Here is a 12,247-nt window from a genome sequence, read left to right as displayed (position 1 = left end):
TAGACTGAGGGAGATGGTAGTCATTCCAGTAAAATATAGAAAATTTAGGTAATATCTCTCTCTTTTTTCTTTTTCTTTTTTAAATATAAAAAAAAAAGAAAAAGAGTCCTATAAAAAACAATCTGTGCTAGAAATGTTCCTTCTCCTTCTCTCTCTTTTACCTACATAGTATTCAAACAGAACTGTAGTATCCAAGTGCCTGCTCTCTTCTCAGGTAAATCTCTCTTACTCTCTTTTCTCCTTTTCCAACTTGGTTTTTTCTAATGCATTTTCGTGATTTTATTTGGTTTTAATTGATTCAATCTGACACTTCTGATCCGTTTTGTTAAACCTTTTCTGTTTTTTTTTTTTTTCATAAATTTTTTCTCACATAATTCTTCAAAATCCCATTCTCTCTACTCTTTTTTTTCCCCCTTCTGTCTTGCATTATATCTGTAAATCCATATGCGAACGGTTTTCATCAGTTTGCAGGGTTTTGTGTATGAAAGTGGTGTTTTTCCTTTTTTTTAGGGTTTTCGGATGATGAGGTTTTTTTTTTCCCCAATCAGATAGAAATTAGGGTTTGTTTTATGGAGAGATGAGAGATGACAGGGTATTTGCAATTTGGTGATTACTAGAATGGATTTGTTTTAGAGTATTTGATTGTTCTTTTCCTTTGGACCTTGAACATAGGTTTTGGATGAGAATGTTTCTGCCCTTGGATTTGGTATCTTTTTTCATGTAAGTGAACTTCCTATTTTGGAATGACCAGGTGGAAATTTAATTTATATTGATATCGTCAAGTCTCTGAGCTGGTTTATATGAAGTAGAGAGGCTGCATTTCTCACGATTTCATGTCAATTGGACTGGATTTTAGAAAAGGGTATACCTGAAACAAAGGGAAAAAAAGAAGTAAAAATGTATGGGAGAACAGGTCTAGATAGATTTAAGAAAGCTCAATCTTTAGAGCCATTCTCTGTGACGCTTAATGCAGCTCAAAAACCAGCCACTATCAATCCTCCGGTTCAATCTTTTCAGTCACAAATTTCGCAACCGCAAACTCAACTCCAGCAAAAACACAATGTTCTGCCAAAACCTGTGGAACTAGAAACTCCACCAGTGGTAGTGCCAGGTCAGCATGTCACTCAGGTCGGAGGGGGGCAATCAACTTGGCAGCCTCCAGACTGGGCGATCGAGCCCAGGCCAGGTGTTTATTATCTTGACGTTTTGAAGGATGGCGAAGTCCTTGATCGGATTAATCTTGATAAACGTAGGCATATTTTTGGGAGACAGTTTCCCATGTGTGATTTTGTGCTTGATCATCAATCGGTTTCTCGTCAACATGCCGCTGTCGTTCCACACAAGAATGGAAGGTCAGTAGATCTCTGAATCAATTGCAATCTCCATTTTTCATTCATAGTCGATTTGATACGTGTCTAGTTTGGTATATTTGGATTCTTTCATTTCCATCTCCATGTCGGGTTTTGGTGTTTCTGTTGGTCGTATGCTTCTTCTTTTCTTCCTTTTCAAACATGTGGATTTTACTCAATTTGGACCTTAGTTATTTGTATTTTGTATCCATAAATTTATTTGAAATCAGTGGGCTACATATCCTTTTATTTAGTTCTGCATTCCGAATTGGGTGGTCGCATGAGCATGTCAGCATTTAAAGACATTTATGTTTTTTACCTACAGCGTATATGTAATTGATTTGAGTTCGGCACATGGAACATTTGTTGCAAATGAGCGGCTCACAAAAGAAAACCCAGTTGAGCTTGAAGTTGGACAGTCATTGCGATTTGCCGCATCGACTAGAACTTATGTGTTGAGAAAGAACTCCGCTGCTCTTTTCCCTACCCCTTCACTTTTCACTGAAGCTGATCTACCTTCTCCTCCAGATCCTTCCGATGAAGAAGCTGTTCTGGCTTTTAATACAACTCTCAATCGTTTTGGCCTGAACAAATCTGATTTATCATCTAAGTCTGGTAAGGATTCAGGGAGTTCATTAGGTGGATCAGATGACAGCCGGCAGTCAGAGAGGCCTGCAAAGAAACTTCGAAAAGCAAGAGTCTCTTTCAAAGATCAAGTGGGTGGAGAGTTGGTTGAAGTAGTTGGGATTTCAGATGGTGCTGATGTTGAGACCGAACCTGGTCCTCTTGGTGTGAAAGAGGGAAGTCTTGTTGGGAAGTATGAATCCCTTGTTCACGTCACAGTAATACCCAAAGGGAAGGAACAGGCCCCTCCAAAGGAAGAAAGATTTTCCCCTAAAGGTGTAACTGATAAACTACAACAGGTTCTGAACAAAGTCAAAGCATCTCCAAAGGGTGGGATTTATGATGATCTCTATGGAGATTCCTTTTCTGACAAGGTAGGTTCGTCCTGGGCATATGCATCAGGTGGTGCTGGAGATGGGCAATCTGGTCTTGCGAAAGGGAGTGAAAGGAACTCTGTTGGTGCCTCCAATGAAAAACACGATGCTAATCCCGCGTATGACAATGACGATTTGTTTGGTGATTCATTGGAAGATGAATTATAAAAAGGCTCGTGTACCATATGTCCTCCCATTTGAGCATGTAAAAATCTATACTCAGACAGCATTGATTTTGGGATATATAAGAAGGACAGCATGTCCCCAGTACATGAGAAATTTTGTTGTATCCTCATGATTTTTTGTATGAGATAATTCTCTGAAACATATGGATTGCAGTTATCATGGTGGTATAGTAACATTTTGGTTCAATGGCATGGATTGCTGGTATCATGGTATGATATAATAATTAGTTTTGGCACAAGTAAATCTGTGTGTTGTTTCATTTTACAGTAGTTAAATGGAACTTCTAATGCTTATTTTTATTTTATTTGCTCGATGCTCATTCTTAATGATCTGCTATGTTCCTATTTGTAGTTGAATACCATTCCTCATCTTATTTTTATCTTATTTGCTAGATGTTTGTTCTTGTTGATTTGCTATGTTCATATTGGGAGTTGAATGCCATTCCTCACATTTATTTTATTATATTTGCTGCCTTAAGATGCTAGCTTGTTCTTGATGATCTGCTTATGTGTTCGACCATATTCTTTAGGACAAAACCACTGCTGTCGCACTTATGAAATATTAGAAGATGAAAATGTTACGTGCCTAAATGGACCCAATTGTGGTAGAATAAATTAGTATATGCTGTTTTAGAAAATAAGATCGGATCTTACCAGATGTGATATATTTAGTAGTTAGGAACTTAGGATAGACTAGGATACTAATTTAGATTATGATAGTCTTTAATTAGTTATTTCTATTCTTATCATAAGATCTTTCTATGTTTATCTTTGAGCGCTTTATATAAGCACATGTTATCGTTCATGGAAATCAATGAAGAAGCTCATTCCAAAAAGTGTGTCTTTGTGCACAAAGGAGGATTGACCTTCCCTCGAAGTGGATCAAGAGGCTGATCTTCCCTCTAAGCAGATCCTTCCGCGCCGCAGAAGCGTGGTGGGCTCATAACTCACAGGTCCCAGGATCGAAACCTAGCTCTTATACCACTTGTACGGGGCCATAACCCACAAGTCCCAGGATCGAAACCTGGCTCTGATACCACTTGTTACGAGCCCGAATCAGTTCGCAACAGGATTGATTCTCTTAGAGGGAAAATCAACCTCTTGATCTACTTCGAGGGAAGGATCAATCCTCCTTTGTGCGCAAAGACACACTTTTTGGAACGAGTTTCTTCATTGATTTCTATTAACGATAACATGTGCTTATATAAAGCACTCAAAGATAAACATAGAAAGATCTAGAAAGATCTTATGATAAGAATAGAAATAACTAATTAAAGACTATCCTAATCAAAATTAGTATCCTAATCTATCTCAACTGCTAAATATATCAGATCTGTTAGATCCAATATTCTCTAAAACAACATACTAATTTATTCTACCACAAGTGGGTCCCATTTAGGCACGTAACAGAAAAGTATTGTGAATGGAATGATAAAATTAATAAATGTAGCAAGTGTGAATATGCAATAAGCTAAAGAAAAAGAGCAATCACACATCGAGAGATGTGATTTAACATAGTTTGCCCGATTGATTAAAGCCCGAATCAATTCGTTGAAGCCATTCCCAGCAATCCCTTACATTCCTTATGTTCTCTCTTTCTAAACTGAAAGAGCCCTTCTCACCTCACATAATCTCTCTTTAACAAGAGTCCTCTTTTCTTTGCTCCCAAGAAAAGCCCTCACTCACTGGATCAACATCTAATCTAGTGGCTCACAGTACAAGACATAAACATAGCATGAGGGGAGAAATATCGAAACTACCCCTCATGTAATAAATCTCCACATTGGCTTGTATATAAAGCCACCCTGAAGATCAACCAATCAGCCATATGCACACGTCTCCTGATGAATGTCTGCAGCTCCGTCGTACTAGGTGTCCACCCCACTACCACAGGGTCACCCGCCAGTCATCAATGTGTAATATGATATTGGCTAATTAAGGCAGTATCTGACATTCTCCGTAGCGACCGGCTTTGTCATCATATCCGCAATATTATCCTCCGTGTGTATCTTCACCAGTTGTACCATACCTTTGCGCCAACACCCATATCCAATGATACCTCACGTCGATGTGTTTCGTCGTAGCAAAGGTTTTAAATTTTGGTTTTGGCTTCAGTTTCGGTCGTTATGGGAGCAGAAACAATTTAGTTTCGATTGGAAATTTCGGTGGAAACCCTGTAAAATCATGGAAATGTATGGAAACTTATGAAAATAATAAAATTTTAAGATGAAACTTCAAGAAATGCTAGAATAAACACAAATACATACTTAGAAACCATCACATAAGCTAGATATGTATTTTTAGAAATGTATTTTTAGTCTGTTTTGGATGTAATTTTTCTTTTCTTTGTATTTTTGTGGACCATCTCGGGTCCATTCTTTCAATATATTGCCATTTCAAAAAAAAAAAGAAACCATCACATAAGCCAGACAGTCATCCATAATGGTTTAAGAATTTTGAACACTTGGTAATATGCGTTGTCGTGTATGTCTAATAATTCAGTACATACCACATTCCACATGTTATTCATATAGATATTTATACATAATGCATATATCAGAAACACTTAGGACCGTGGCTGCCTCCATTATTGTGTTATACTTTGCCTCAATAGTGGATGAGGTAACTGTTGATTGAAGCATAGACTTCCAACTGTATAGGCCCACTGCCAACCTGTCAATGTGAACAAATAACCCATGGTGGACCTCTTGTCTAAGCCCCCTACATAATCAGAATCAACATAACCTATAACTATGTCTGAACTCCTCTGTCTGTCAAAAATAATGTCAAGATCCGTTGTACCCTTTATATTTCACAACATTTCAATGTTTTCTGCCTAAATTTTCCATGTACATGCTAACCACGCAAACAGTCTGTGAGATATTTGCCCTGCTACACACCATAGCATACATCAAACTCCCAACTGCACTCGCATACTGTACTTGAGACATGTAGTCTGTCTCCTCATGTGTGGTAGAACAGAGCTCTGTAAATAATTTGAAGTGATTAGCCAGTGGAGTACTCTTGCATCTGACATGCTGAACCTCTCTAACACCACCTCCGCATATTTCTTCTGAGTCACTCACAATTTTCCTTCCTGTCTGTAGATCTCCATAGGAAGGATGTTCTTGGCTTCCCCAAGATCCTTTATCTCAATCTTTGCATTCTACTTATTTCAAGAGCTGTATCGCTTGCATGCTTTTTGCAGCAATGAGCATGTCATCTACATACAACATCAGGAAAATGGATGAACTATCATCAGTAGCTCTCAAGTAGACACCATAGTCATAGTCACTCCGCTTGTAACCAATCCCCACCATAAAGGAGTCAAAGCACCTATTACCATAGCTCTCAAGTAGACACAACAGCTGAGCCTTGGACTTTCACCTTCCTTTTCAGAAATTGCCTATTTCTTCCTGTTGACCCATTTGCAACTGATCACTCTCCTAGGTCTTATGCTTGTATAGGTATTCCATCTCTTCCCTCTTTGCTGTCAGCAACCCATCTCTTCCGTCTTTGATCCTTTAGATTGCCCTCTTTCTTTCGATCTCCCCCTTGCTCTGCCCTCGTTAAATAAACTAAAGAAAAAGAGAAATCATGCCTGGATAGACACGATTTGAAGTTTTTCGGCTCTGTGGCTTACCCCATGGGGAAGATTGCAAGTATCCATTATAGTGACAAGATAAAATGGAAATTACAATAGTTTCTCTGATTGATTCAAGCCCAAACCAATCCCTTGAAACCCTTCCCAGCAATCCCATATGCCCTCTCATGTTCCCTCTTTCTAAACCGAAAGAACTCTTCTCACTTCACGTAACCTCTTTCTAACAAGAGAGTCCTCTTCTTTGCTCCCAAGACAAGCCCTCAGTCACTGGATAAGCATCTAATCCAGTGGCTGAGAATACAATACAAGACATAAATATCACATGGGGGGAGAAATACCGAAACTCTCCCTTATAAATAGCTGGAGAAAAAAAGAAACTACTCCCACGGCCATGATTTATACTACTAGCATTGAATCGAGTATTTCAAGGTGGTGGTTGTGTGGTTTCGTGTTGAATTATTGAAAGCACTAAAATGGGTTGAGAACTAGGGGCAGGACTTGTCTCTTGGCCAAATAAGATAAAAAAAGGTGTAAGCTAAATCTACAAATTTCCTTTCCTCCGAGGATGTTTGGAGTATGCAAACAACCAGAGACGGTTACAATAGGAGGCGAAGCAAACACTTTGCATTCGTAAGATATCCGAACTGACTAAAATCCGGATGTCTCCGATAGAAGAAGTCCCCTATCCGCAGTTCACCTTTGATTATTTTTCAGAAGATATGGAATTGGAACTAGACATTGGGATTCTTTTGGTGGAGCTGAGCGACTGTGCGTGACAGTCTTGTGCTAGAGTTCTTTGGATGTTTTGTTTTAAAAAGGGGGTTTTGATAGATAGTTTTTTGGGGAACTGTGAATTAGTTTATGACTGGATGAAGAAAATGTAAAGAGGACAAGGAAGTAGAACGGGATTTTTAGGGTAATAGTTTTTTTGGATGGAATTCTTGGGAAACTTCAATTGGTTTTTGGGTAAAAGAAAAGGTTGTTGGGCAAACTTGGACGGTGAAATTTTGAACAGATGTCTGGGTGCTGCTTTGTTTGTCTTTTGGACTGGTGCCAGCATGTCGGTCTAGCCCACTTCAATATCTTGTAACGCAGGATGAGACTACTGGTCCCGATTTCTACCTTAATATTAATGAAACATGTCAATTTTCAAGAAGAAAGAAAAAGTGTGGACTAAATATTTTGAAGTGGAAAACTGGAGTATGGAATGAGAATTGGTGTTCTGTCTGAAGTCTAGAGTTCACCCAGGGGGTACAAATACCAAAAACAAGTGAGTCGCAGACGTTCTTCAGCTGATGAGGTTACTATTTCTAATTGCAATATTTGGTTTTCTGCAGACCTGAACCCAACTCTTGGTACCGTTTGTTATTCTTAGTCCATCTTATATTTGTTGTTGGTCAATGTTATTTTGAAGTACCATTTGCTTTCTAAGCTGTACACACTGGCTGGAGGCTGCGAGACCATAGTTCTGGGTCCTTAGGTCTTTGGCAACGGTTTGCAGCCTTGTGGTAGCACTATATTTTGCCAAACTCAATTGCCATGCAAAATCTTTATCATAGTTATACTTCATGAAATGTACCTTGCTGATCTGAGATTAGGCCCAGCACTGAGTACCTTTACTTGGGCTTTACTGTGGCATATATTTTCATGAATATCACAATCCATAGTCTAGAGGGTGTTCATCCTACTTAATAGCCTCACAATCCACACACCTGAGGCCATCGAATAGCTTATTTTTCATTTGTTGCTGCTCCCGCTCGACCCGCTGTAGCTTCTAGTGTATGAATCAATCATTTCTATCACATGGGTTCCATTGGACTCATGTCTTCCTCTTTTGAGAGAACTGGATGTGATCAAATGAGGTCAGAGGATAATTTAAGTACATTTTTGTCACTTTCTTTTGAAACCATTTTGTTTTTAAGATAACTTGTCACATGGGTTTTGTAAGGTAGTTTTTGTTTTGTAAGATAACTTGTCATATGGGTTTTATATGGTAGTTTTTGTTTTGTAAGATAACTTGTCACCTGGGTTTTATATGGTAGTTTTTGTTTTGTAAGATAATTTGTTGTACCTGTTTAGTTCCTGGACTTGGAGACTCCTTAGTTTGGTTCTATTTAGACATTCTTCATGGAAACTCAAGGCCCTGTTTGGATTGCAAGGAAAACATTTCGACGGAAAAAAAATTTCTTGGGGAATTTTTTTCCCACCTCGGATGAATTAAATGAATAGGACAAAATCTGTTGAAAAGTGAGCATGTGTGGCTGCTGTCACATGCAACAGCCGCGAAATGCCGTTCTGCGATGGTCCCTAGCAAATCATGTGTAGGTTAATAAGAGTTTAACAACTTTAGCCACTGTCGCACCTTGAAATTTCTCAGGGTACTTTTGCATGAGAAATTATATGGGCCGACCATCAAGTCCACGTGGGCGGTACGTCAAAAGTATTGCCCTTGATATTTGATCCAACAACAGCCTCTTAAAAAGTGGGCCAACTAAACTGCCACACTGCCTAAATTAGGAGATTATATCTGCACTCCATTGTTTTTATTTTGGCTTTCCTATCTTTATTTACTACTTTTCTCAATGATAAATGGGCCGTTTAGATATAAGGAAGAAAAATTGCGAAACTTTCTTTTCTATGCGAAAATAAATAAAGAGGAAGTCTAAACTGAAGGGAGCTCTTGCAAAAAAGAGGTGAAAGGGCTCTCCCATTGGCTGCACATCACCATCATGTTTGTCTTTTCAGCAGATGTTAATGCATGATGGTGTAGCCAATAGGAGAGCCCTTTCACCTCTTTTCTGCAAGGGCTCCCTTCAGTCTAGAATTCCTCATAAATAAAAAAGAAAAGGAGAGTAAATGATTGCATTGTCCAGTATGAATGGAAATTTTGTAGAAAACAAAGTTTTCCAACTTATTTTCCAACAAAATATGTGACAAACGGTGAAAACTGACTTTTTTCCCAAGAAAATAGATAAATTTTCATTGCATCCACACAGCCCCAGTATAATTTTCAACAAGCCATCTAGGGCTAATCATAAAAAAGGGGGTGCCAATATCAAAACATGTGGGTGCAGATATTATATCTGCTTTAAATTTCTCTTAAGGGCATGTTTGGTTTGTAAAAATGCTCCTACAAAGACAAATTTTCTAGTTCATCATTAACTGGAAAATTCATTTCCCCCTGAGGGCATGTTTGGAAACCGTGAAAAATTACTCCATCAAATAATATTTGTCATGGTTGCCGAAAGGAGTTGTTTTTCGGCTAGATCAACATCCCTTATCCCCTCTAACAACCAGAATCGATTTCATCAGAAAAGACAACAGAAAGTATGGAGAGACGAGAGCTTAGTGCATACAAAACAATAGAAAAAGTATGGACAGTTGAGAGCTTAGCAACATTGTAAGTATAAATAGCGAGAGATGATGAGACCAAAGTTACTAAAAAAACAATGGGAGCTCCTTCTGAGTCTATAAGCGTTGTGTATGAAGAGAGCACTAAGGTTGCCTTCCCCTCCTTCTCAGAGGATGGGAAGGAGCTCTGTGCAGTGGGAGTCAGAAAGAAGTCCATCATGGGCCTCATTGCCATTAAGATCTACGCCTTTGGTTTGTACTAATCAATGATTCCCATCGATTATTTAGGCCTATAATTTTGAGCCCAATAATCAGTTTTTGACTCACAATCGGTTCTTAAAATTCAAAGCCCTGTTTGTTTTGGATTTTGAGAACAGATTTGAGTCCAAAACTGATTATTGGACTCAAATTAAGGCCCTGCTTGTTTTGGATTTTTAGAAGTGATTGTGAATGAAAGACTGATTATTGGACTCAAAATTAAACATAAAATTGAGTCCAATAATCAGTTTTAGACTTACAATCGGTTCTCAAAATCCAAAACAAACGGGCCTAAATGTAATTTTCAGTTCAATAATCGGTTTTGGACTCACAACCAATTCTCAAAATCCAAAACAAACAAGGCCTAAATGTAATTTTGAGTCCAATAATCGGTTTTGGACTCACAATCCCTTCTCATTATTTCACATATCATTGCCAAACGGGTCCCATGTGGTGTGACTAGGATCCTTGGGGGCAAGAAAACAGCATTTGATGAATTGGGCTTTTTGTCATAAAAATGCCCAAGGTTGGAATCTTAATGGGCTTAAAATTTGGGCCTCCAGACAAGCATTTCAATATCTTGAGGCCCAAGAGAAAGTTCAACAAGATATGCGACAAAATGGCTCTCTTCCCCTTTGTCCGCAAATTTTCAATTTTTAGGCATCCGTGTAGTGCACTGGGTTTGGCAATATAGCAGTTGTAGTGTATGACTAGGCCCATATAACTTTGTAATCAAAACAAAGGCCTAGGCCCAAGCCCATAAATATATTTTTTCTCCTTTTGCAAAAGTTTAGCATTTCTAGGACTAATGAAACTGGGTTTTAATAAATTTTGCTTGTTGACTTGTATCAGTAATTAAGTACTCTTCAACTAGTGAGAGAATATCATCATAGGTGATTGAAACGAATTGAGAAAATAGAGAGTATTTATTTGTGTTTATAGGGATATATGCTGATTGGAAGGCATTGGAAGAGATCCTCAAGCCCATGTTCGACCCTGTGCCGGACAAAGCGAGTCGAGAGATGTACAGTGCGATTGTAGACGGAGATATGGGGTTGGAAGTTAGGCTGGAGATTGTTTTTGGTGGGCTGAACATGCATATGGTCAAGAAGATTTTCAACGATAATCTTAGGGCTTCCATAAAAAATTTCTCAGAAGATGAGCATGGTGAACTCCTTGAGAGGTATTTCTCTTGCATTTTACACATGCAAAAACACTGAGAGCACACACATATATATAAGTATATATAACCATGTATTGATAATAGGTGCGAAGTTAGCTTGTCCCACATGCTTTAACCATATGTCAAAGGCTGCTGATTGCTCTTTGAAAATTGTAACAGCTGGTTAAGCATATATATATACAGGACAAGGTGAGTTCGTACCTATTATCAAAACATGGTTGTGCCTATATATATCAATTGCCTAGGTGCGAACTCACCGCGTCCTATATGCCTAACTAGCTGTTATAATTTCCAAAAAGCTAATGGTAAAAGCACGTCGCACAAAAGTCCATACGCATGACACAACGTGAAAAACCTCTATATATTTCGGGTGCCTTCTGTAATTGAGGAAGAGGGATCCATGGGTTGTTTTTATAGATAGAGGAACATCCATCAACCTCACTCCCTGGAATAGATCTTCCTCTTCTCGTCTCTCTCACTTAGGCCCTTTTTGTTTTGGATTTTGAGAACCAATTGTGAGTCAATAATCAGTTTTGAACTCGCAATCGGTTCTCAAATTCAAAACAGATAGGGCCTTAGGCAAGTTGCCCATGTCTAATGGACCTGGCACACATTAAGATTTGCAGCCTAGGCAAAAGCCATACATACATGCATGCATGTATTGAATGCTAATTTGATGGAATGGACATATGCAGGGTTTTGGGAGAGGCTAAGGAGGATATAAAGCTTCCAGCCGGGTCTGTTATACAGATAAAGAAGCTTCCGGGTTATGTTTTACAAACACAAGGTCATTATAATTTTTTCTTCTTCTGTTATTTTAAGAGCTTTTACATCATCATTGTTGTGCTATTTGCCATTTTCCAGATATATCTGTTTGAAAATTTCCATCCTAATGTTTTGAAAGGAAATTAACCTGTATAAAATGCATATACTTGATGCATAAACTAGAAGCAATCACGAGCCCACCAAGTGCTTGCGATTCAACTGTGGCAATAGCTTATACACCAAATATTCGTTGTTTAACTGTGGCAATAGCTTTCCTTTTTTTCCTATCAATTTCTTAGGCTCCTAAATTTATTTTGTTTCAGTGAAAGGTGAAGTGGTTAGTGAAGTGGAGAGCAAACTGCTGTGCCAAGCTTTCTTCAACATGTACTTGGGAGATGAGCCGCTTGATGCACAAGCAAAAGCCAGTTTTGGGAAATCTCTCATCTCCAATGTCCTAAAAAATTAGCTGAATTCTCCCATCATTTCTGCTACTGAATAAAGTAATTTTTTTTCCGGAAGCATGCTAAAAAATGATGTGTGTGTGTGTGTGTGTG

At 38.5% G+C, this 12,247-nt stretch overlaps 2 protein-coding genes across 3 annotated transcripts; both read left to right on the top strand.

Annotated features, from left to right (window-relative positions):
• Positions 1 to 71: 71 nt before the first annotated feature.
• LOC143849939 (SMAD/FHA domain-containing protein) lies at positions 72 to 2,737 on the top strand. Of its 2 annotated transcripts, none has more exons than XM_077359249.1 (3): positions 72 to 214; positions 752 to 1,352; positions 1,675 to 2,737. In XM_077359249.1, the coding sequence occupies exons 2-3, from the start codon at positions 898 to 900 to the stop codon at positions 2,513 to 2,515; spliced, it is 1,296 nt and encodes a 431-aa protein (XP_077215364.1). In that variant the 5' UTR covers positions 72 to 214; positions 752 to 897; the 3' UTR covers positions 2,516 to 2,737. The 2 variants fall into 2 exon arrangements, with proteins under 2 accessions (XP_077215364.1, XP_077215365.1); XM_077359250.1 differs by having other exon boundaries at positions 146 to 214; positions 673 to 1,352.
• Positions 2,738 to 9,585: 6,848 nt separating this feature from the next.
• Positions 9,586 to 12,211, top strand: LOC143852019 (chalcone isomerase-like protein 1). Its single transcript, XM_077361526.1, has 4 exons — positions 9,586 to 9,739; positions 10,688 to 10,928; positions 11,624 to 11,715; positions 12,017 to 12,211. The coding sequence occupies exons 1-4, from the start codon at positions 9,586 to 9,588 to the stop codon at positions 12,157 to 12,159; spliced, it is 630 nt and encodes a 209-aa protein (XP_077217641.1). The 3' UTR covers positions 12,160 to 12,211.
• Positions 12,212 to 12,247: the final 36 nt, after the last annotated feature.

Source organism: Tasmannia lanceolata, unplaced genomic scaffold (assembly GCF_043159265.1).
Source record: "Tasmannia lanceolata isolate RefF3 unplaced genomic scaffold, GAP_Taslan_0.1 ptg000018l, whole genome shotgun sequence".
Taxonomy (NCBI): Eukaryota; Viridiplantae; Streptophyta; class Magnoliopsida; order Canellales; family Winteraceae; genus Tasmannia; species Tasmannia lanceolata.
Note: the sequence above shows the minus strand (reverse complement) of the source record. Positions and strands in the feature narration are given on the sequence as shown.